This window comes from Perissodus microlepis, chromosome 3, assembly GCF_051167445.1.
Source record: "Perissodus microlepis isolate ML-2025 ecotype Zambia chromosome 3, ASM5116744v1, whole genome shotgun sequence".
Taxonomy (NCBI): domain Eukaryota; kingdom Metazoa; phylum Chordata; class Actinopteri; order Cichliformes; family Cichlidae; genus Perissodus; species Perissodus microlepis.
In genome coordinates, this window is record NC_140463.1 from 43,550,414 (window position 1) to 43,576,122 (window position 25,709).

General features: G+C 41.2%; 2 protein-coding genes across 4 annotated transcripts in view; both read left to right on the top strand.

Moving 5' to 3' along the window:
• The first annotated feature begins 98 nt into the window (after positions 1-98).
• Positions 99-5,370, top strand: haus4 (HAUS augmin-like complex, subunit 4). Its single transcript, XM_084924575.1, has 9 exons — positions 99-304; positions 528-667; positions 1,740-1,871; positions 2,171-2,311; positions 2,517-2,613; positions 2,712-2,857; positions 3,746-3,876; positions 4,086-4,154; positions 4,240-5,370. Exons 1-9 carry the CDS (start codon positions 238-240, stop codon positions 4,421-4,423), a joined length of 1,107 nt encoding a protein of 368 aa, XP_084780701.1. The 5' UTR covers positions 99-237; the 3' UTR covers positions 4,424-5,370.
• Positions 5,371-7,178: 1,808 nt separating this feature from the next.
• dock11 (dedicator of cytokinesis 11) overlaps positions 7,179-25,709 on the top strand; it is an 85,436-nt gene continuing 66,905 nt past the window's right edge. For all 3 annotated transcript variants that reach the window (XM_084924576.1, XM_084924579.1, XM_084924578.1), the window contains exons 1-11: positions 7,179-7,513; positions 15,153-15,269; positions 16,266-16,355; positions 16,999-17,081; positions 17,510-17,576; positions 18,657-18,752; positions 20,642-20,776; positions 21,406-21,589; positions 22,508-22,587; positions 24,306-24,389; positions 24,570-24,710. In XM_084924576.1, the coding sequence (XP_084780702.1) occupies positions 7,409-7,513; positions 15,153-15,269; positions 16,266-16,355; positions 16,999-17,081; positions 17,510-17,576; positions 18,657-18,752; positions 20,642-20,776; positions 21,406-21,589; positions 22,508-22,587; positions 24,306-24,389; positions 24,570-24,710 (1,182 nt within the window). In that variant the 5' untranslated portion in view covers positions 7,179-7,408. The remainder of the gene's footprint in view (positions 7,514-15,152; positions 15,270-16,265; positions 16,356-16,998; positions 17,082-17,509; positions 17,577-18,656; positions 18,753-20,641; positions 20,777-21,405; positions 21,590-22,507; positions 22,588-24,305; positions 24,390-24,569; positions 24,711-25,709) is intronic.

A 25,709-nucleotide genomic window follows, 5' to 3' on the forward strand; every position in this document is an offset into this window, starting at 1 on the left:
ATATTTTCCGCTTCTACATCTCACGCTCTCGTGAATAGCACGTTGCCGTCTCCCAGGGAACGCTGTATGACCACGTGGTCCAGTTAGCCAATAGGAAGGCTTCCGGCAAACGCGCGCAACTTGATTCAGGAAGTACGTGTTTAAGATTTCAGCTCGTCTTCGTGTTTGAAAGAAATAGTTCACAAATCCACAAACCTCCTATATGTTTGGATACCAAGGACAATAATTAATTGGAAAATGTCCGGTAGTACCGAGACAGCAAACATATCGTCGCTTGGGAAGGGCGACACTTTGCATCAACAGGGTAAGAAGACAAGTGGACTGCGTATCTGCTAGTAACCCTATGTTGTAGTAATAACAGAAAGTAGATGTAATAAATTAACGTAGTTTAAAGTATTATCTATTAATGTATAAATAACGATTTTATTGTTAAATACGAAAGTATGCTCTTTTAGCTTTATTTACTATTGTCCGTTTAGTTTGGCCGTCCTTAATTACTTATCTGCATTTTGTGCCTTTCCCCTCAGTCCTCGCCTCCTTTCCACTGTGTCACATGACTGAAGAAGATCTGATCCAGAACCCGCAGTTTTGTAAACTCCTGGCCACTCTGGCACAGCATGTGGATCAAACCGGACTCACCGCTCCGCTGAAAACAGAGCTGGACAAGGTGTCTGTCGTTCCTATTCCTATTTGTTCCTATTTGTTTTTATCAACACAGAAGTTAATCAGTTTAGAGTTTAAAAAATAATTCAAACTGGGTCGTGGAACAGTTTTTCTTGTATTTTGTTTTTGTCTTGTACTATTCAGAAATGAGGAGTCATAATTTGTCACACCTCTATGGAAATGAGATTTTAGTCCAGTCATTATGATTCAGTAAATAGTCTGTGACTTACCGACCTCTACTGGCGAGCACTAAGAATTGCAACAACATGGATCGACCCTTTCTCTGCTCAAGACAACAGTCTTTTTTAAAAAACGGAAAAATACTGGAATAAAAGAAGCTGTTTGTTTATTTATAGTTTTAAGACAGCTAACTTAACCTCTGTGTCGTTTACCAGAGAAACAGATTATGTTCGAATAACCTGCTCACTGGCAAATTTTCTCCTGCAAAACCTGAAAAAGCTGTGTGGATAGCCAGACATGTAGTGAGCGCTACATGGACTAAACAGCTGGACTAAATGTATCTTACAATGGGTTTTGTGAATACAGGCTTCAGGCAGTCTGAATATGTTGTAACAATATTTCATTTCAAAAGCTTTATTTGCATTGGATTGGTCATCAGAGGCCACAGAGTCAGATTTTTACATGTAAAGTGGAAGTTTCAGGTTGGACTACAATGTTAAAATCACAGAAGTCTTTTATGTTTGGTCCATATTTGTATTACATTTTATTTTGATCTCCTATAATCTCGTCAGGTAACAGGTGAACGATTGCATTTAAAAATGAAACTGAATTCAAATAGAGACCCTGATCTTTATTGACGGGGTTACCATTAATGCTTTGGTTTATTTTTCCAGCACCCATAAAGGTGCTTAATTCAAGATGGAGCGACTCATCGTTACCTAAGCCTGATTAGCTGTTCTGGACTCCAAATCTCAAAGGTTCCTGTCTCAGTGTTTAGGGTCTGGCTCCAAGTTTGTTAAGCCTTCGTTCTAGAGCTGGGACAGGATCTGACCGATTTTGTGAGGTACTGTGTGAGTCCTTACATGTGTGAGTGTTTTGGGGGTTTTTTTTTCCAGGCTGAAAAGAAGCTGCAGATTCAGAAACTTCAATGGCTGCGCTCCGAGAGCCTGCACAGAGGGCTGCAGGAGATGATCCAGAACCACTGTGTCAGGAAGCACCATGCCACTGTACCCCCTGACCAGAACATGGTACATTTCACTTCTTTACACAGTTTAAAAGTGCATAAAGAGCTATCAGTGAGCTATGGACAGGCTAACAAGCATTCATTCTATGTTCTTTGTCAAATTTTGAGCAGATTTTCATCTCGCTGTACGGCTGAAACGACTTTATTGAATGTTTTTTATAGATAAACGGTCAGATAAAAGTTTATATTTATAGACAAAAGTTTATCACATGGAGTTTTTAATCGATTAGGAGACTCTTACTAATGATGGTCTTAAAAAAAATACATATAACAAACAAATAATGTGCGTTTGTTCCTATGTAGTTCTATGAGACGATGGAGAGGTGTCTACTGGTGGCTCAGTGTGTCAGGCAGCTGGATCCCAGTAACACAACAAACCAGGACCAGCCGTCGGTCCTGGGCCTGACCCCCCAGCTCGTGATGGAGCTCATGCCTTCCGAGAAGGTGAATCATAAAATTCAGCACATTCAAGTTAAAATCTGTTTGGGATGTGCTGTATCTGTTTAGCGTAAACCCATAAAAACATGCACACCACCAGAACTGTTTGGGAAACTTCTTTTAATATTCTTTTCTTTTCTTTTTTTTTTTTTGATAATGAATTCAAACTACAAACGCTTTCCTCATGCCCACGCTGTATTTTCTTTACTAGAATGTACAAAGACTGAAACAGGGTCTACCAAGACAGCTGGAGAAACATCTCAAAGAAAAGTGTCTGAGCCTTCTCTCTTACTATCAGCCTGAATGGGGTACAGGAGCTACAAACACTTTCACCACATGGCTTCATACCACGTCATTCTGTTTGCTCGACACAACGACTAACCTGCTGTTTTGTGATCTCTTCTAGAGAATGAGAGCGAGGGTCTAAAGATGACCAAGCTGTCTCATCTGTCAGCACAGCTGGACAAAGAGAAGAAAAGAGCAGAAAGTCTGAAGGAGACGTGCAGAGAAAACACGGTTCTTCTGCAGAGACAGGCTGAGCTCTACCTCACTGTAAGGGAATGCTTTTAGTGGGGATATCGATCAGCAGGCCAGTCTATTTCATGCAGTTCTATGTTCTGTGTTTACTGTAACGCTATAATTTTACTAATGAATTCCAGTATAGTGAATTTCTATTCTTCGATTTAATTTTGTTACATTTTATTTCTCACATTAAATTTTTACTACAAAGTTGAGAAAAAAAGTAAGTTTTATGCATACATCAGTCATCCCAGGCTCTTTCTTTGAGTGAGGGATTCAGCTCATTACATTAACACTGACAGTGGATTAGCAGACACCTGAAGCCAAAGTATTGGTATCTTATTAGAAGTGGAAAAAGCTGGATCCATGAATCCTGCACCTGTGATTTTCTGCACACTGCATCATTCATCAAAATGCTCATTCTGACTTGACTAAGTGGTTGTTATCCTGAGACCCTACTTTTATAAGGTATCCTTGAGGAAAAACTGCCGCAGCCAATCATTGTTGTCTGGTTCTGCTTTTTTATTTTGATGAAATTAAAATGTATTACAAAGTCCTGATATGAGCAAGTCACCACACAGCAGCTACCTTGGTAATACCTTGGATAGTTATTTTAAACTATTATATAAACAAACTTGAACCGCAGTCAGATTTGATAAAACATGGTTTTAAAATGCTCGGGTCAGAAAGCCAAAAACATGGGGCGCTAGTAGTAATAAGGAAGCTTGCAAGTCACAAAGTCACAGTGCTAACTAGCTTCTTTTTAAAGTGATAGCACTGCAAACATGAATTGGTCGAGACACTTGGGGAGGGGGGGGGATAAGGATATGCTTCGAGGAAATGTACTCACCACATTAAGCTGCATGAAATGCGTAAATGTGTTCTGTTTGCTTAGTCACTGTTTGCTCTTTTCATACACAGGAGCTGACGAAGTGCATTCAGCTTCTCCAGTCTTTCATCTTGAACCACAAGCTGAAGATCCAGACAGATCTGGACAGGAAGAAATTGGATTACTTTGAAGGCAAATGTGAATTAATCTTGCAGAAGATAAAGTAAGCAGTTTTCAGTGCTTCAGTACATCAGACTTGGTTTCTATATAAGGCCATTTGCATTACTCTAACGCTCGTAAATCAGATAGCTGGACTGCATTTCGTACTAAGAATGTTTTAATCCAGTGCTGATAGTCCAGTAGTGACTCATAGTCAAAAATGAGATGGATTAACTATACACACATTCCTGTTTCTCGTGTTCATTTTTAAAGGGCGGAGATGGTGGAAATCCAGCTGGATACATACACGCCTGACTCGATATCTGCTCACAGAAAAATGAGGCAAGACTAAAATTCTTCTGTTGAGGCTACATTCTGACTGATCCCTTTGTCCAAACCTAACCAGCTCGTCGGATCTCATTTTCAGGGAGAAGCTGGAGTCTGACCTGAAGGCGTGTAAAGCGGAAAAGCAGTCTGTCGAGTTAAAGCTGGCCTCCTTCGAGATCTTGGGCAAAGACTTTGAGGCGCTGGCCGAGGAGTACTGCAGATTACGGCAGGAGATAGAGATGAAGAACTGGGCACTGAAAGAATTCACCCAGTATAACGACTAAGTGAAGGCCGTATCTGATGCTGACACATGCCAGCCTTGCCCTGATCCCGCTCTGGAATTCCACAGAATGACATGCTGGCTTTTAATTGTTGGACACAAACTGTGGGCCTTTAGCCTGCAGTAACTTTGTAGCATGTCCATATTATTTCAGATAACAGGACTCCTGAAAGTGCCACTGAAGTGGTTCAGGCTTTTTAGTTTAAACCTGCTTTGCATGATTCACAGTTCAAAACAGAAACAGTCTGATTCTTCTTCCCTCTGCCAGAGCTGCAACGTCCTTTGACATCATCTACGAGCTGAGTCCATTGATTCAGAAGGACGCCTGTATCTGGATTAATTATTGATACTTTGCTGAGATCATCATGATGAGGGCATGAATATGAATTTGTGCCAAGAAGATGCAAAATTGCATTTTTTTTTTTATCACCCTGCAGTCATAAAGAATCCTTCAAAAAATTCCAGATCTGCATTAAGTTGACTCCGAAACCTTTGCTGGACAAAATGTTTGCATGACCTCCACATGTTTATGAGTAATGCAGAGATTAATAAAGCTATTCATTTGAATAAGATAAGCACTGTTACAATAAACTTATAATATCTTTCATGTGGCTACATTAACATTTTGGATTGCTTTCAAATATTGACATTATTGTTGTTATTATTAGTGGAAATTCATACATCTTTATGGACACTGAAAAGTGTGCATGTCAGTTGTAGATGGAAGAGGCATGAGTGAAGCATCTATTCAGTGCCTCGGTCCAACGTTGTCTGAAGATAAAAGTCTTCCTTTAACAGTTTAGGTAACTATGTAATATAAATTTTCAATTCAGTTATTAAACTTACTAACAGCCTGTGTTCATATCGTTGTGTTTCTTTGAGCTGACGGCTTCACTCACTGCAGATCCTGACAGGCACACAGCATCCTTTCATACAGGCTGGTGCTCATGTGTCAACACTTGATCCTAAATGAAATATAAACTTTGTCAGCACAAGAAAACTGAAGTGCATGCAGTGGGACATTAACATGAGTGTGAGTCAGCTGCTCTCATAAATAGCTTTGTACCTCTTAAACAATGCCTGACAAAGTTACCTTATATTATAATAAAGTTAAAAAAGACTGTAACTGAAACAAGCGCCCTCCCTCACTGCTAAACTGAACATTCAAACATAAAACTGAACCGCTGCAGACTACAGGTGGCACTTCGTTTGCTGCAGTTTGTGGAATAGTCCACAGGGTGGCAGTGTACCATTAGCTTTACCTGGAGCCAGCTATTGCACCTGAAGGATGAGATCCGGTAACTGATAAACAACCTGTTTCACATCTTAGGAACAATGTTTTATAATCCAATACATCAAATGAGCCAAATTCCTGTGTACTAATACTTCAGATGTCACAAGATACGCTCTAATAAGTATATATAAAGGGGACACATACTTCATTTATTCCCGGCATTCTTTAACTCTTATAGAGCAGTTTTGCACAATTCAAAATAGTCCTTCCTTGTTTTATTCCTGACCTCGGCACAACCCCTTCTTAACTCCCTTCCTCCTCCATTTAAACCAAATTTCTTCCCATTGGCTGGTTGGTGGGCATTGTGCACACATCCATAGCTGTGTCAGTGATTAGGTGAAGAACATCTGCTCTTAATAACAAGATAGATAGCTAGATAGATAGATAGATAGATAGATAGATAGATAGATAGATAGATAGATAGATAGATAGATAGATAGATAGATAGATGACACACTGACAGTATGTTGGATATACAATAAAAACTAAAGATTAAACATCACAAAGTTAAAATTTTCAAAAGTCCAGTAGAGACAAACACACAATTTGCTGTGGCGCTGTACCCTTGTTAAGTGGGTGGATGTGACCGGAAACATAACGTATACAGACATCAAACCATGAGCGTAACAACTCTGTGATGGGCCAGGGGAGGATATTTTTTCTGGGCCCTTGCCCCCACGTTATACCAAAACCAGCGCAGAACCCCACATGCTGTGTGTGTGTTTATATTTGGATGAAGGGGAAATGGTAATGTTTCAGTCTACTATAATCATCTCTCAGAATTTCATCTGTTCAGCTTTGCACTCAGTACAGCCCTTGATAACACCGCTAAAGTCTAAAGTCATCCTGATCTCTTCTCCCCTTCCTTCCTTTTCTGAGCACCACTTTTTTTGTTCTTTTTGTGTGTCTTGATAAACTTGATAAACATCATTAACAAAAACAAACTCCTCTAAAAGATTCAAAAGAAAATTGTTGCACAGATAGCTGGTAGAGCTGATGAATAATTATCAATTTGAAAATTCAGAATACATTTTAATGACCAATAAATCACTGTGATTTTTAATTTCCACAATAAATAGTTAAAACAACAAAACACAGCTTTAAGCTTCTCATGTATTTTGAAACTGATTTTGTTTTGTTTTTTTGTTTTTGGAAGTCTTGATTGTTAATGTGCCTTTCTGAACATCACTTATTAAATCTCGTTTTTGTGATATTTTATTTATGGACTTCTACTTCTTTTTGTCGCTTATCCTAGTAATGTAAATTTCAGGCTTTTTTCAAGAATAAGTAATACCTAAAAAGCCCACCTGTGACGCTAAAAAAATGTAATAAACTCTCCAAATGCGACCTGTGTTTGCAGTCCTTGTATGTGGACCGTGTTATCATCTTACACTGACGATCTTTGAATCTGCTCTCCGCCGGGTCGGGAGAAACGGAAGTGGGTCCGAGTGAAGCATCTCACGCTGTCAGCCCCTCTTTGGTCTCCTTCCAACATCATCAGCAGCAGCGGTGGCAGCACCACCAGCAGCAACGGCCCCGCCTCGCGACGTGAACCGCTGGCTGGTTCACCTCCAGCACCGTCTCACATCTGGCTGTCAGGAAACAGCGCTGCCGCCGCTCCGTCCGGTACCGCGGCATGCTCATATCCGAAGAAGAAGAGGAAGAGGATTTTTATTTATCTAAAAGGGGAGCGAAATGTCTGAGGTGCGAAAATTCACAAAGAGGCTGAGCAAACCCGGGACGGCCGCGGAAGTCAGACAGAGCGTGTCGGAGGCTGTGAGGACCACCGTGGACCTTGTGGTGAGCGGAGCTTTTTAAAGGCTGGCTGTGAACCGGTCATTTTAGCCACCAGGGATAATGTAACTCATAGCCGACCCCCTCCACCCCCTCCACTCTGCCCTCCTCGGGGAGGATAAGCCTATACGGGCTAGTCCTCCTTTCTAGGTGGCTGCTCTTCTTCCTGGACTTTCATGTCTGTTTTGTGAGTTTTCGCGCTCCGTCCGTGTCCTCATTATTACATCTTTCTGTAAAGCCCTGGTATGTCTGCATTACTGCCACTGCTACAACCTGTGCAAAGGCTTATAAACCAGGGTCACTGTGGGAGCAGGTATATGCTTTAAATCCACTCCACGTGGTGGCTTGGTTTTTCTAAACGGCCTTTATTTAAAATAAATAAATAAAATGACAGTGTCCTCCAGCACACACGCTTTCTCAGCCCTGTGCGGCTCCTTTTGTGTGCTGGCGGATGAAGAGCAGTGCCAGTTGGACAGCTGCAGCAGCATGGCTTCCCTGTCCTTGCCTTGGAGCAGTGTGTGTGTCTGTGTCTGTGTCTGGCTGTGAGTGCTCGCCTCTCTGTTTCTGCTGGAAATTGCTCACATTGTGCATAGAGAAGCCTGTCTCCGTAATTGCTTTTATCACATTTGTCTCGATGGTTGTGCAAAGCAGAAGGTGTTCTTTGAATGAATGTCGATGCTGGTGGCTGTCATTGGGATTAGGCGCAGTGGCTTGAAATGAACAGCGTTTAGTATCCTGCTGATGCAGCATTTGTGTGTCAGGGGAAGGATTTTCATAACAGTAAATCGAAGGCGTGACATTTGTCTTGAAGTTAAACCACAGTGATGTCAGCGCAGCATTAACGCTTGCCTAATGATGACTTGTTTTCTTTTTTCTTTTAACAAAATGCATCTGCTAACTCATCCGCTTTGTGTTTGTGTGACTGCAGCTTCTCGCATCTTTGGCCTTTTAGTTCTAGGTTAGTTTGGATAAGAGATAAACTCTTGCTCCTCTTGAGATCAGTCTCATGATGCTCATCTTGAGTTGTGTGATGTAAGGCGTTTCCAAGTTTAAAAACCCTGTGATAAGGCACTGATTGTTTTTCTTTTTACAGAGGTGAGAGTGTTGTGTGGCTGTGTGTATGTCTACTGTTTCCTGTTTTAAGGTTGGGCTGCAGCTGAGAACAAATGCTGTTTTGTGGAGGGTGCATGGCCTGTGCTAATTTCACATGGGGATTCCCTTGGGCATGCTGTGACCAATGCATCCTCTGTGACTGTGTCTGCGGATTCATTCTTAGCTTAGTCTCAGGAGAGTTGGTCTTATAGGAAGAGGACTCTACTCCTGGGCCCGAACAGGAAAAAAAGAACTATCTTATCAGTTTCTAAGGAGAACGTTGAATAAAACTTAAAGTTGGGCTATGATACCCATTACAGGCTCCATATTTTTATTCTTGCTAGATTAGATTTCTGTAATTCATTTCAAATAATCAGTATTTATGCTGGGCCTTGGGGAAGCCCCTCACTATCTGAAACAAGTTGTTTTGATCTCTTCTCTACAGTACATAAGGCAAAAACAGTTTGTTCTTAAAGTAGTAGTAAATTCTTTAAGTAGGAATAGCTCTGCTGTGGTTATCGGTCGCTGTCGAAGTGTCGAAACACTGCATCAGTCATGTTGAGGTCTGGGTATTGGTACATCCATGACTTCTAGAGTTATTTTGTGTGATGGTATTGCATGGTGGATTAAAATCTAATAGTTCTTTTCTGCCTTCATAAATTCATCAATTTCGACAATATCCCAAACACCAGTGACTGAAATGCAGTCCCAAACCCTCATAAGAGCCTCTGCTGAGTTTTACACATGGCTGTAAAAACTCACTATTGGATTTTTCTCCTGAAGTCGTCTGACTTTTTCTCATCTCTTTAGAAGATCTGTTTTCACAGCTTGTTTGATTTTGAGCGTTGTGTAATTTGACATACTCCAGCCTTTTCTCCCCATTTCCCTTCTCTAAGAGTGGCTTCGTGACAGTCACTCTTCTATTGAGATCATTGCTAATGATGTTTCAGCGAACAGTGGATGAATCAACTGAAGGCCCAGATGTGTCTCTCAGGTCCTATGTCAGGTCCTAAACAGGACATAGGACTTCCTGTTTCTTAAGGACATGACTTTCAGATACTGGTCGTCTGGTGTAAACAGCTTTTTAGTCCTGATACTTTTTCGCTTATCCTTCATTTGTCCACTTTCCTTCATTTTTTTAAGGACATACTGCAAACTATGTTGAAATATACCAAGTTTTTGGCTAATAGGCTTTTGTTGGAATGGACATAAACAAACTACAGTTTTATGTTTGTGTTATCTTTGATATTTTTCATAGATTCAACAAAAGAAATGGGAACAAATTCTATGTTTTTGCGACAGGCTGTAATTACCAACATTAAAATTGGTTCTTTGCTAAGCTGTCTGTGCAGACATCCCCTGATTAGGTACCTGTTTTATGCTTGAATGATTCATATGCCAGCGTTATGTGGGTTAATGAAGCAAACAATCAAAAAGCACCCAGGGTCCAAATCAAGACTTTAAGGATCTTCAGAAAGCTCGGAGAACTATCGGTCGAGACCAGTTTAAAAGATGCAACAGAATCTGGATCCTTGGAAGCCAAATATTTTTGCACAGTATTATATATGAGATAAACATAGAAAAACTAAAAGGAAACTTCACAGTGGAGAACATGTGGGGTTTTTGTCTGGCCTTGAGCCAACTGTGTTCCATGGAAATTCCCATTAGAGATGTGTTAGTGGTTATTGGGCTTCCTGCTGTTCCTAGAAAGTCCTGCTATCAAATCCACATCTGTGTGTGTGTTTTGTTTTCTATTATATTAAATTGCTTTGAACCAATTGGACAATGATGGCGTACCGATCCTAAAATTTAAACCGTGTGATTACCGCTCTGTTGTGCCGGTGTCTCTGCCGTTATTTAATCTGACTTGATAAACGTGAGTCCTGCTGTGTGTTCTCAGGTAATCTGATAACAAGTACACAGTGATTTATAATTTCAGAAAACAGCCACTGGGAGTTGTTGGTATCTGTGGTGTGTCTGTGGTTCACACATTTGCCTTTCATACAAAAGTCCCCTGGTTTGAGACCAGGAGGAGTCATAAACCCAGCCTCAGGGGGTCAGAAGGTAGTGTGTCCCACGTGTTGGTGGCAAGCCTGAGTAAATGGGAGGGTTGCAATGGATGAAAAAATAAGGCCAATATAAGGATCCATCTGCTGTAGTGCCCCACTGGGGAAATAAGGGAGCAGTGGGAAGTAGCTATAAAAATGTTGGAATCCAGCTTTTTAAATGTGAAAATGAAATATCTTTGGATTTTGGACTAGTGGCTCAGGAAGCCATCGATATATTGGCTGAATGTCGGCTTTGGCAGATATGGGGGTTGATGACTCATATCAACGTTTCTACAAATAAGGTAGCATTTTCCAAAGTCAGTGGCCATTTTATCTGTTGAAGAGTGAAGAGATTTTTTTAAAATCTATTTTATAAATGGAAGATTTTTTTTCCCTCGTAAAAAGAGATATTTGATTGGTCAAATAATTGAAAATTAATAGCTGAGCATCATCCTTCAGATGGATCCCATTCTAAGGGTCTTGGACTGCATCTGATGGTAGTCCCAATAGGAGCATTGCTGCATATCCGCTAGCTCCCCAAGGACTGCAGGTTAGAGCAGCCCGCCAGCTCCCAGCAGATCTCTGGAGCAAAAGAAAGAACTCCATTGCCAGCTGGCAATTAGCCTCCATTTGACTGCAGTGTGATAGACTCTGTGGGAAAGTGGCTAAATGATACCGAGCACTGCCACAAAAGCCGTCAGACTGGAGAACCAGTCATAAGTGAAAACACAAAGTGGGAACAGTCGGGCCTAGCTGATTGGCAGTGACTAAACTTTCAAAATAAATCGATTGTGGCTGGCTAAAAAAGGAGGAAAAAACCCCTAAAAGTTGTTCCTAATTATGCTTGTCCAAGTTTAATCTTTAGCAAGTTTTTATGTGTGGGAAATACTGTACAAAAAACAAAAGAATTGGTACTGGCATGTGATATGAGTTATATTGGTATTTTAAATATAGCTTTGTCATAATCAGGGTATCTAAATAAAACAAGATGCCTGAGTGCATCTTGTTTCCATGGATTGTTGTCAGATATTCTGTAGACAATCGATACAGAAATCTATAAATAAATAGATACATTTATTGATAAATTCTACAGATATCCTGTAACCCATGACATTACGGAGAAAACAGAGAACAGAGACAGGTGTAACTAAGAACAGATATGCTTTTTTTCTAGATTAAGTAAAGATTAAAGATTAAGTCGTTGTTTGTTTGTTTTTTTAAAGAGACAGGAAGTAAGAGAAAGATTAAGCAGACGTATGTCTGTGTGTCTCACTTACACATAGATTGGAGCACTTAGTGGGGTCAGCTGTGGGACAGTGGAGCTGTTTTATGCTGTATGTGACTCTAATGTCAGTGTGTGTATATACTGTGTAAGCTCCCCTCTTAAAAGTAATGAAATCCACTCGGTCACGTTGGAGTCGCGAGTGCCTTACATCTGCAGAACCATAATGGGACACAGACATCTGGAAATGCATGCTGCCCAACATCATCGTCATCATTGTAGTCCTATGGAGGCGGGCTGGGAGTTGTGCTTTGTACTCAGTGAATGTAGCTCACTGATAACTGAGAGAAGTGAGTGTGTGTCCTAATTGGAGGTGGCAACAGTTTAAATGGGAAAGAGCCTCGACTGCTTTCAAGCTACACCCAAGTGTTGCGCTACATCCCTTTGATTGTTTTCAGCTCTCTTTGTGCCTCTCTGTTTCTCAATCAGTGACACCGCCTGTGGCTGCAAAGCTTCTTCAGTAAAAGCAGAACTTGCTCCTTCACAACTTGCTTCCTCTTACTCCCTCCTTCTGTCTGTAACGTGATCACCGTTGCAGTGGAGGCAGTGCGTGCTGCCGAGCCTGTCACCTCTGACTTGTAGCGCTGCGGTTCAGGCTTGTTGCACATGACAGGAAGCAGAGCTGCTGTGTTGGGTGCAGGGGCGGTGCACAGCCATATGTAATGGTTTTACCAGACTTGTAGGTGTTGTTTTGCTGCCGCTGGGTCTGCATGTAAAATGATAGCACAGATGCTACATAGCAGCATAAATAGGAAAATACTTAAATCCACATAGCACAAGTACCATTAGGGTCAGGAAGTTTTTATTTAAATTAGTGGTTTAAAAAATGCGAGACACAGGGTTTGTGTGGACTGCCAAGAAAGTCAGGCTCTGGTGGAAAATTGTGAAGGAACATGTACATGTACCACACTTCTTTCACAGGCTAAATTACTGGTTACTTTGAAAAGGAAGAACTTTCTCTTCATTTATGGCTTATTCACAGATGCCACCATATTCAAGAAGCCGACATGGACTCCTGAAACATGCACCCTGGTTTGAAGATTTAGGGTTTTGGAGAAAACAAAAATCATTTGTTTTGGTTTAAAATGAAATAAAATTGATCAAAATGGCAATAATTACCATGTTAAAACTCAAACTAACTGTGTTAGCACATCTGAAATTATTTCTGTACAACTTTATTCATACAGCAAATTCTTAAACACAGAGTTACAAAGTGCTTCACGGTATCAATAAAAGCCAAATGTTAAAGATAAGAATACATGTTCCAGCATACAGACGCACAGTCAGCTGTAGGGTAACACATTCATTCATAAATAGATGTAAACTGTGGCCCAAAACAAGGGGAAAAGATTAAGGTAAAGCAAACCTGTAAAAATGTGTTTTCAGCAGCAGTTTGAAACAAACGTTCAAAGTTCAAGATCAGATCTGGTTCTAAAGTAAGAGCGTGGAAGTGTTAGGAGAGCTGGATCAGATGATTTGTGACGCTGGCTGCAGTGATAGAGTCTCAGTAGCGCTCATGTATAAGCAGGAGCCTGTCCAAAGTGGATTCTGATGTAGCTAGTTGTTTGTCTGGAGCATCATCTTTAGTTTCTTTAAAAATAAAGTTAATAAAGTTAGCATTTGAGCCTGGAGTCATCTATTACAAGTCTTACCTTGGGGTCTCCCACTTTTCCCTCTGTTCTAGTTAGAGCTAGTCTGCAAATCTGTGAACACATTTGGATGGATTTTCTGAGCTCAGGTCTTCGAACAAGCATACAAGCAAAGCTCTTATTTTTTGCCTTTTCACTTTTCTTTAAAAAAACAAAAAATAAACCAAGGGGATTGCAAAGCGGTCCCACACTTTTTAGCGGTACTTAACTAAACTGAAGAAGCCTGCACTTGTCTAAATCCAGCGCACTTTCGAAAATTGTAATATGCCCCAAAATATCCAATATGTCAGGAAGAAATTTGAGGAAATGATACAAAAAACAGCTGGCATTTTGGTTTTGAGCTTCAACTTTACTTTTTCACACACTGTAAAAATACAGCCTAAATAGGGAGTGTATAGAAATAAATGAGATGTTGCTGAAGACATATATATTTTTTCAAAGTGAGCAAAATATTTCTTAAGGCTCTTTTCATGCAATCAAACGGGTGAATGCTATATTTGATCATGAAGCTGGATATTTCCAAAAGGCCTATGTGAGAGCTTGGATCCAGCCGGAATAATTGCACAGGTAAACAATCCTAATGATAGGCTTAACCTAAAGTGAAGAGAGAGGGGGGCAAGCAGGAGCCAAACTACTGCCTTTCTGTTGCAATAGAAGCACAACGCTCTAATCTCAGCTACATGAATGGAAATATGACAGAGTACAAGGTGGAAAATCGCTCAGTCATTCTCTTCCAGCTGCAAAGCTCAGCCAGCTCTTCCACTCTGTCCACTAAGCGTGTATCAGACTATGTAGCAGCGGCTCACTAATGGGGCACAGACGCTGATCAAATCCATACAGTCTGATTTCCTCCAAGCAGCGTGGTGTCGCTGAGCCAGAGGCTTGTCGGGCTAAGCTTTTCATCACTTTTCTCTCTGCTTAACTTAAAATGGAACTTTGTTGGAATTAATTTTCAATCCTTCCAAGTGGGCTAGATTTATATGTGAGATCACATTTTGACCCAGTTGTGGAAAGCTACAGTGAACAGAGGCTGCATGCCTCTTTAAGACACCGTGGAAAGGCCCATTTGTTGTCATCTACTTCTCTATGAAACTTAAAACAGGAAGTCATGATAGTTTGTTGTGGTATTTGGTTGAACTTGCTTTTTTTTAGTTTCATTATGTCTCTGTCAAGCTTTATCAGACTTCATGAATCGATGAAGTTGTTGCCTTTGCTACCCTTTCAGTCCTTACCTGAGACTTTATCTTCAGTTTCTTCCTTTTTGGTCATCTTTTGCTTTATTTCCCCCCCATCAGCCCACATTTCTCCCAGCAGCTGTTTTCCTGCACTGTGACAGCCCTCTGAACTTTGTGGTTGTCTCTTTAATCTCTTGTGGCTCTGCTGAAGCATGGGTGGTGAGGAGTTCCAAAGGTGAACACTCGTTAGCTGCTTTCAAACAGCAGGGCTGTGCAGGGCCCACCAGAACCACAGAAAAGACAAATATAATTGGTGCATGAGATCAAAATGAAAAGAAAAAGAAAAAAAGTTTATTTGAAATGACATGTGTTGGTGTCCTTTCCATCTTCCCCCTTCAGGAGCAGCCAAAGATCATTGAACCGCTCGACTATGAGGCTGTGGTGTTTCAGAGAAAGGCTCAGATCCACAGTGACCCCCACAGAGACCTGCTGCTCTGCCCTGTGGATGATGTCTCGGTGAGTCCACGCCATCCTTTCTGCAGTTTCTCACAGAATAACCATGTGTCAGCTGTTTTTTATAACAGGTTTAAACTGTTATTTTGTATAGATTTCTTCTGTAATCTGCAACAGTTCTGCAACAGTGCTTTTTATTGTGGAATATAAGCTTTAGATCTACAATATTGTCAGGTGCTTAGTTGTTATCATGCTCTTAGTTTAGTATCCTTATCAGTTTATTCCTTATTATCACAGGTGGCCCATTGCTAGCTAAACTTTAACCCTGTTTTGGGCCCCAAAACCACGTTACACCTTTAAAATAGCAAAAATCCAAGGACAATATGACATTAATTACCATCGTAGCACTTTAAAAAGTAACGATTTGAACATAGTTACTTTTTAAAGTAAATTTTTTGAATCTCAAGTCATTCCTGTTATTTCAAGAGTTACAATAGTATTCTCCCAGAAGGTTAAAGTTAAAGGAAGTGCTCATTCGCAATATAAACTAGTGCAGGGCTTAACCCGTCACATATGTTGCCTCTGTCTTTGGCTCCGTCTCCGTCTATGGCCTGTGATTTATGGATCTTTTACAAATATGTTACGCTCAAAGCATCTGCGCTGAAATTTCCACAGTAAACAGCCAAAATCAGCTGCTTTTTCAGTCTGTCCGAGTCAAAGAACTGTGAACTATTACTTTCCAAAGGACATTTTCCCATCATTAATCACTGAACATCCTCAAAACACTAGGCCCAGTTATTCACGGCTGAGTCCAGCTCTCACATACGGTCCAGTCAGGTATTTATTGCTGTTGCTTCAGACACATGTGGTTTTGTTCTAGTGGTGCATCTGTTTGTGTCGACTCTTCTCCTTCGTCCTGAGAGAATTTGTTTCTTTGTATCTCTGTCTTCGGTTTTCTCTCATTCTCTTTTCCTGTGTTTGATGTTATGAGAAATATCTCCATCATGCACCATGCATGTGAATCCACATGTGGCTCATTTTGTGTTTGCATGCGTACAGGAGTCTCAGATCTCCCGGCAGAGGAGGACCGTTGTTCCCTCTGTGCCCCAGAATGCCGAGCGGGAGGCTAGGAGTCTGTTTGCCAAAGAGGTACTACAGTTATTTTGCATTATATTATCATATATATCATTAATTGCAGTCTGCTCAGTAAAGAATACGGGTAAAAATTATCCTCAAAACAGGCTGTTTCTTGATGATTTCACACCAGCCTGCATGATACTGACCCTGTGCCCTGGGAGCTCATAAAGAAACGGGAGTACTCACCGTCCAGTCGTAAACACGTGCTACGCTGATGAAATATTGTATTAGCAATAAAAAACAGACTTCTCTGGCATGATGCAGTCATACACTGCTGCTCTACCAGGCTTTAAATCTGTGTTCATCTGCCAGCCGTCATGACTGCGATGTAGCACGGAAACAACTGTCATAGGGGCAGTTAAAACAGACCCTGGGTTTGCTCAGCATTTATTGAACAAAGATCCATTCAGATGACTTGCAGGAGACTTTTTTCTTGCAGTTCTATGCTGAATTAAAAAACAAAAAGTCCACTTAAAAGTATCTGATGCTTTGCAGTCTTGTATTTTGAGTTCATGAAAAATGATCGAAGTTGATTTGGCACCCCAAAATCCTCCTCCGTGATTTACAGTCATTAAAAAAAGGTCTGCTTGCTGGTATGGCTTGCTTTTTCCATTTGAACGTATCCACTGCTAATCCAGCTCTCTGTGTTCTGCAGTGCATTAAGATGTACAACACTGACTGGCACGTAATCAACTACAAATACGAGGCTTATTCTGGAGACTTCCGCATGTTGCCGAGGTAAGGAACATGAGACAGAAATGAGTGGAATAAACTGAAAATGTAGTTTGGATATATGGGAAAATATACAGGTTAAAATAAGGTAAAACAGCCAGATGTGTAACATGCAGCGGATTTCCTCAGCTGGATCAATGTGTTAGTGCAGCTCTGATGTTCAGCCAGATGTTCATCCACACAGCAGGTGCAGTCCAGATGTAAAGAATTTATTTCCATGGTGATAAATCTTACTGAGGAAATTACTTTATCACTGCAACCATGAATTTTGAGAAGTATTTTTGAACATAAAAAATAAATGAAGGAGGCTGTAATCTGATCTAGCATTACAAACAAGAAAGACATAAAGAACCCAGATATGTGACGTAGCTGTCCTCAGCAGAGGGGGAAAAGGCCAGCTTCATCCATTCACCCTCTGTTTTGTGTTTTTAAAGCAAAGGCCTGAAGACGGACAAACTGCCAGCTCATGTGTTTGAAATCGATGAAGACGCCAAAGATGAGGTGAGTAGAGCGGCCTGAGCGTGGTTAGATCACAGACGTCGTTCCCTACAGGGAGGAGGAATGATAGGCTATTGACTCACTGGGCCCTTTATGGACACATTGTGTCGTGTGCACGTGCACAGCTTTTTTAGTGCTCTTCTATAAATCTTGCTCAGAATTTCAAAGCCTTCTGCTCAGCGAAACAGGTATTACCTGTGTCTTGCATGTTCCGGCTTGTCGTTCGACCCCTTCTTAGACTGACTGCAGGCCAGTGAAACCAGAACCCTTATAGTTTCTATATATAGCTCTCATCAACCCTCCTCCCCCTGCTACCCTCAGGCCGGATGCAGATAAACTTAGACAGAGGAAATTTAACTGAAGGCAAGTAAATGCTGCTGCTCTGCTGGCTGCACAGGGAGGGCAGCTCAGGCTTCTGTTATTTTATCTCTGCATCTTTGTGCATCCATGTTTTGATAAGATGATAAGAATAGTAGCACCTTTTTACAGACCTGTCAGTTTATCGGTTAATAGCACTCAGTCAGTAGATGATAATAGCAGGTATAGACTTGAGAGTCGCAGCTGTCAGGAGGACAGCGAGAGCTGTGTGTCAGAGAAGGTACAAGAACCCTTCTTGCTCTGTGTTATGATTTCTGCATGTTGTATTCCTTCGAGTGGCCCGATGCATTACCATTATGTGTGTGTGCGTTTGTGTGTATGAGCGTGATCACTAACAGATCGCTCCCTTGTCATGATTGTGTTTGTTTTCTGTGGTGGTGATGAACAGTCCCATGATATTTACTGGATGAGATGGAGATGTTACACTGACAGGACAAAGCCTGAATTATGATGAACTGCTTCATGGGATCTCAAAGAAATTCTCCCCATACACTGATTTATGTTCATGCTTTTTCACTGACAAAGTTAATACAGCTCTGGTTCTCACAACCACAGGAAAAAATAATTGTTTCTTCATGGCAGAAAATACTACAAACAATGTACAAGTACAGTGAATGTTTAATGTGCAAGGAGCATTAATGTGAGTTGACCGCAGTAATGAAATCCGTCTTTGCTGATTGCCAAGTGTTTGTGTTTGTGTGTCAGGACTCGGCATCGCTGTGCTCCCAGAGGGGAGGCATCTTGAAGCAGGGCTGGCTTCAGAAAGCCAACATCAATAGCAGCCTGTCTGTCTCCATGAGGGTGAGTCAGCACCAGACCTCCTGTCTGTTATCACAGCATAACAGCAACAAGTGAAACAACACAAACATGTAGAGATCAGAATAGGAGCGTAGGTGCAGCTGCAATTTGTAATGCTGGAAAAATGATACACCATTAAAGCTGCATCGATGTACGTGACTTTATCCTGTAACACCGTCCCACCCAGCATAAACCCTCACTTTCACAGTTCTGAATAATCAGCCCACATCATTTTACTTTCCCAGTGAAGCACTTGTCTCTTCCTTTTAAAAGGGAGTTCTTCCTCCCCACTGTCGCCAAGTGTGCCTCATAGGGTTGATCAATCTGACTGATTAGATTTACACTGATATACTGCTGATTCTTGAGCTTACCACATAATTTACCTCGAAATTGCTGCTACTGTGAACCAGTGCTGTATGAATAACGTTAAACTGAATTGAACTGAGAATGTTTTGAATGTCCATAGGATCGTGCAAATAAGTTCAGCATGCAACATATGAGACGTAGCGCCATGAGAAACATACAAACCCAACTCTGAAAAAGTTGGGGTGGTATGTAAAATGTAAATAAAAACAGAATGTAATGATTTGCACATCTCATAAATCTGTCATTTATGAACAAAGGAACACAGAGTTGGAGATAATTTATATGAATTTAAGGACTGGGACCACGCTTCGATGCATGCCCATTCCAGTTCTCTGTCTACATACAACCCCTGTTTGTTCTCTTTTCCATGCCCCTCCCTCTCTTTTTCAATTCATTCACTTCTCATTAATACATGAGAAATACTCTGAGGCTTTCCCCAAACCGCATCCTTAATTTGTGTACAAGCTGTCTGCCATTATCTACTAGAAATGCTTTCTAACCTAAATGAGGATATGGTCTCAGATAGTGAAAGTATATAAACTGTTGGAACTGACAAACTGTACCATTTTAAGAATAATATTTGCTAATTTGGAATTTGATAACAGCAACTCATCTCCAGAGTTGGGACAGTAACAACAAAAGGCTGTTACTAAAAGACACAGCTGTATAACTTGCAGTATCCAGTAGGGCTGTTCGATATAACGATATATATCGGATGACGATATAAAAACGTCTATCGTTTCATTTTACGCTATCGCTTGTTTCGTGGTGTCGCAAAATAAACTGTTTACGGCAATATTTTTTCATTATTTTGATGGTCACTGTAGTGGCTATATTAATTTCTTAAAATTCTCTCTTTCTCTTAAATTTAATACAACCACATTACAGACAGACAAGCGTTTGTTTTTATGAGTTGTCGTTAGCAACAACGACGGTAAAACCACCGCGTGTCCGCTTGTTCCGCATAAACCTTTCACAATAAAGCTCAAGATCCTGTTGAGACTTTTCAAAATAAACTGAATCACGTGAAAGATGCAGAGTGTTTACGGATGAGAAGCAAAAAAGAGCCGTCAGGTGCTAAAAAATAAACCTTAGACTCAAACGTTAGAACAGGCTTTTCCCCGCAGCACGCCGTGTAATAAATACTCACAAAGAAAACGGCGGCCGTTACAACTTATGTCTAAAAATGTATAGTTTTATGCATCGGTTAAAACACTCGACTCCAGGTACGCGACGCCCAGCTGGAAACACTTCACGCAAGTCGAGCTGCCCGAGATTCACAGAATTTACAGAAAATGTTACATTTTTGTGATTTATATCGTTATCGACGATAGATGTATTAATATCGGGATATGAGAGTTTGGTCATATCGCACAGCCCTAGTATCCAGTGTATCTGCCCTTCATTCTGGAATTTTAACTACATTAGCAAGGCAGCACATGAGCTTGAAGTCACATGTCATAGTGTCATATTTTTGCTGTCATGAGTTGTCAGATGAGTCATATGAGTTGTGCTCTGGATTGCAGGTGTTCAAGAGGAGGTACTTCTACTTGTCTCAGCTCCCCGATGGCTCCTACATCCTCAACTCTTATAAGGATGAGAAAAACTGCAAGGAAACCAAAGGATCCATCTACCTGGACTCCTGTATAGATGTCATCCAGGTATACTCAGTACAATTAGGAACCCAGCAGCAGTGGATAAAGCTGTTTTCTCTGTTGTGACCATGTTGGTGTGCTTAATTAAACTCACTGTGTTTATTTCCCTCGTGCGCTCTCTGCGAGGTTTCAGAACTTGGCATGAGCTCCCACCCTCGTGAAATTCAGCATGTTTCTGTGGGGGCTTTTGGCTGCTTTAATTGGGCAGATCTGCTGCATTCCAGTGACTTGGGCAGAAACGTCAGCTTCTAGCAGATTATGAAGAGCTGTTGCTGGCTCATGGCACAGCTTAGTACCTTGATTGCTCCTCAGCCAGAGCTGACCTGGCTGAGAAAGCAGCCAGGAAGCTTTCAGTTTAATGAGCACGCTCAGAATATGAATGGGGGGAGTGAGGGAGTTCATTCTGGCTCATGGATTTAATGAGGAAGCTTGAGTTTAGCATGGAAATCAGGTTAGTTTGGTCATGGCTAAATAGCATTGACTCTCAGTTTGTTTCTAAATTTAAGTTGAGATTCTTCTGATTACATTTGATTCCCTACGCTGTGCTTTTAACGGCTTGTACCAAAGATCCTCTAATTCTCATCAGTTTCCACCTGTTAGTCAAAACTCAATCAAAAATTATGTTTCTTCCTCAGAGTCCCAAGATGCGTCGGAATGGCTTTGAGCTTAAGATGCAAGACCGCTATAGCCACTTCCTGGCTGCAGACAGTGAGGCAGAGATGGAGGAATGGGTGGCCACACTGAAACAGGCTCTGCAGAGCAGCACAGAGGCTGGCCAGGACAGGAGGAACGGTGCTGAGTCGCTGGACTGTGTCCTTGGTGAGCTGTTCTACCAAACTTTGAGCAGTTACATGTCCACATTATCTTTCAGTCAACATAGTACTTATAGTCTTATTTAAAGGTTTCTATAGTTTTATAGTCAGTTTACTTTAAACACTGATTCTAACCACGGGCCTATCATGTTTTTTTCCATTGGTTTCCACGTTACAGTCACACATATGCAATTAGCAGGCGGACTCCTTCACCTGTAGCCCCTGAGACAATAACATGCTAGTATATCAGCTAACTGAGGAACAGTGGAGTTTGTGTATACAGGACTGTGCAACAACCTTGAACCACCGCTCACTTCTATTCAAGTGGACTTGAATAATGGTTCTCAAGACTTTCTGAAGGTCCTTCAAAGTCTTTCTTGGACTCCTTTGGCACTCAATCCTGAACATTGTCAGAGGAGTATTTTTTTGTTAAGTCATTTACACGGACGTGTGAATCGATCAACCATAAAAAAGACACTTAGGATAAGTAAGTGTTTCTACATAGAGCAGACAGAGGGAAATAAACATTTTAAAATTGTATCTTTAGGCACTTTGTTGCAGACTGTTGCAAAAACAACAAATGTATTCCCATTTATTTTGTTAAATCTACAAGAAGTGCCAAAGATAACACGCTGACAGGCATAAAATACTAGTTTTGAACCAAGATGATATCAAAAGAGCTATTAGCCAAAAACTTGGCATAATATAATTTCCTTAGGGATTAATAAAGTATTCTGATTCTGATATTACTGAATGGTGTGGAAAGAAAGAAAACTGAGGAAACTAGATAAGAGGAGAACAAAAGAAGTATTAGCATTAAGGGAGGGAAGCTTTATAGGGACTTGTAGTGTGCATGGTTCTTGGTGAACAGGCATTCATGTGGATTACATGTACTGATGTCTGGTTATTGTCCTTTTCCTCTCAGATGATGACACGGCCAGCCAAGGTAAAGGCGAGAGCATGTTGGAGAACTCGGGGAGGAGCTTGCACACTGAACTCATCAAGGTATGAAGGAATGATAGATGATTAATGAAGCTGCGTTAGTTGGGCCAGACTTACTAAGTGGGTCAAATTAGTGTGAAGCTGCAGAAATGTGCTGAAGGGAGTGGAAAGTTCTGTGGCTATTAACACCGCGCTAATTTATGAACACAGACCCAGGCGGGTCTTTTCAGTAACGCTCAGCAAATTCTACACAGAGCTGCTCTCTGCAAACAGCCGTGCATGTGTTAAAATATAAGGGTGAAGTCCTCCATCAGAAACTAAAGGGGGTTTGTCACCCTATCAACCTTTAGCATAACATAAAACAACAAAAAAAAAAGAAGTGAGCAAACTTTAAGGCATTAAATTCAACTAAATGTACATCTCGTTTTTGCATGTGTTCTTTGTGATGCTGCAGATATCTGCAAAAATCAAAGGAGAACAATCTGACTCACAGCCACCTGTGGGCAACAGCTACAGAATGCATAATCCTGAATACAGATCAGTGGTTTGTTAAATCACACTGTGGCGCTTCAGTAAATGACATAATAAGAAAGCATATGAGATGATTTTAATGAGACATTATCTAAAAAATGAATCGGAAGCAGCACAAGTTCAGCATCTCTTTTATTTGTGGTGCTCTGTGCGAGTCCTGTTTGTCAGAGACAGAGCAGCTCTGATGTGTCTATAAACCCCAAACTACACAGCAACAACAAAGCCCTCTGTTGCTGCTGTTCCACTCTGTTTGCTTTGGGCCACTGCAGCAAAGCTTTCCTCTGTGCACGTAAAACAAGGTCGAGTTTGTCTGCAGGCTGAGCAGACAGTGAGAACAGGAGGAAGAGAGGGGAGAGAAATGGACTCTGAGGGCTCTTACCTACACCTGAGGCTTTGATTCGTCTCCATTGGACGCCCTTTGTTTCCCCCCTTTTGTCCCTTGACTACATATCAACCTTCCTCTGTCTTTTTCTGTTTGTGTAAGTTTACAAGCAGCTCACTGAGTACACTGTACCGGACCATTACAGTAAGGGCTGCTCTTCTACCTGCGGTTGCTGCCTCATTCATAAATGAAGACCATGCAAATAAGCTATAAAAATCTGTTGCAATAAAGTGTGCAAATAAAAGAGAAGGAACGCAGCAGCTGAAGTGCTACTGTTTAATATGTTAGAAGAGTTCACAAAAGGTATCAGAGATAGTTACAGATTTTTTTTTTCTTAAAATGTGAGAGTAATATACATATTTTGGATATTTATGTAGAAAAAAAAAGTAAAAAAAAAAAAGCCAGACTTTGTCTTTTATCTCTAAAACATATCATCAGTTGATAACTTCCTGTTTTTGTCTGCTTCAAGTGTTAAACAGTTTAGTATGATAACTCTTTGACTCGGGGAGTCCTGAGGAGGCCAGGGCCCATGAAGGCATTGAATATTTTAATTTAGAGTTTTGGCGGGGATGTGGATCGAACAGAAACAGATGGAAGTGCTGTTTGTTGTGGAAACAGTTTCTTCATGTTTGTTGTGTGGTTTATCCCTCAGCCTGAAAGGGTGATTGGGGTATTGTTGTCATCACTCCAGCGCAACTTTGTGAACTCGATACCTCGAGAACGAGGCGATGTAGGTTTTCAAATTTACACCATTTGTTTGTATAGATAAATAAATTCATGGGGAAAAAAATTCTGCAGTTAAAAAAAGAGAAGAAAGAAACACCTGATAGATTTTTAGCTCGCTTACATTGCTGCTGTCTGTCTGCAGTACACCAGGGAGACAGACCAGCTCAGTAAGATGAACAGGAACGAAGGCAGGCTGAAGCTCTCCTCTCTGGATCCTGAGACACAGGTACAAAAGGTTATTCCTTTAAAATACTTGGCTTTCTTATGATTTATTTATTTCACTATTGATTCACCCTGTCTGATCTCTCCTCCCCCTTCCAACTCCTCACGCTCATCCTCCCTCCTCTCCGTGGGATCACTCTCTCCCCTCTCCTGCTTTCTCACTCTCCTCCTCCCTGATATCCAGAGGCTGGACTTCTCTGGGATCGAGCCAGACGTGAAGCCCTTCGAGGAGCGTTTTGGTCGACGTATAGTGGTCAGCTGCCACGACCTCACCTTCAGTCTGCAGGGCTGCGTGAATGAGAAGGGCGATGGTGTCCTTACCAATGTATGTCATCACCTTTGTTCCACAACACAGCTGTTCTGTGGTTTGCTACTTGTGCTACTATTAGATTAAACAGGTAAAAAAAGATGAATCATGGCCGCAGTTTTAAATAGGATGGCTTTGAGCACAGTCGCTCCATCTACCTGCTCTTTAAAGTATCAAGAGCTGAAAAGAGTTGAAACCAGATATTATCTCTTCGTGCTGAGACTGTGAGGTAGCATAATGGCTCATTATAGATTAAGACTTATGTTCAACAGAGTACATCACTACTCCTTCTAAAGGTATGTCGCCAGGTTGAAATCTATGGCTTTGACAGTGAAGTACATCCTGAACCTGAGGAGGATACGTTTCTTAACTGCAATACGTAGCTTTCCTCTTCACACTGCAGATTTTCCGCCAGCCTCTCCCTCTGTAGTGCTGCCCCACATAATACACCTTCATAATTCATGTCAGTCTGGCTGGAAGCAACGGAAGTAGCCAAACTAGGATAACGCAACTCGATATTGTTGCATTAACACTAAAACAAATCTTTCTTTATTTAAGCCTGAGGCATGGAGGGTCATGCAGAAAGGTTTAATGTGTGCCGGATGAGGAGCTTTCAGTAGCATGAGCTAGCATTTTTGAGCATATGTGAGCTCTGCCTTTGTCAGGGCAGCGCTTTAGATATAAAACACAGAGCTAGACCAACTTCTCCCCCTCCTCCTTTTCCTGCTTGCTGATGCATTAGAAAGCCTGGCAGGAGAAATCATCTGACTCATTTGTGGTTTGGAAGCAGCACACGCTCTCGTTCCCTCCTCTTCTTCCATCCCTTCTTTCCCTCGGCGGTCTCAGACAACTGTAAAGTTCACTTGATGGAGCGATTTTGTCCATCGTGCAGGAATTGCAGGTTTCCAAAATAGAAAACTTTTTGCTTGTGCTTGAGGATGACACACTGAGAGAATACAAATACTTTTAGACATTTATCCATAAATATTTTGTCTGAATGTAGAATTTTGATTATTA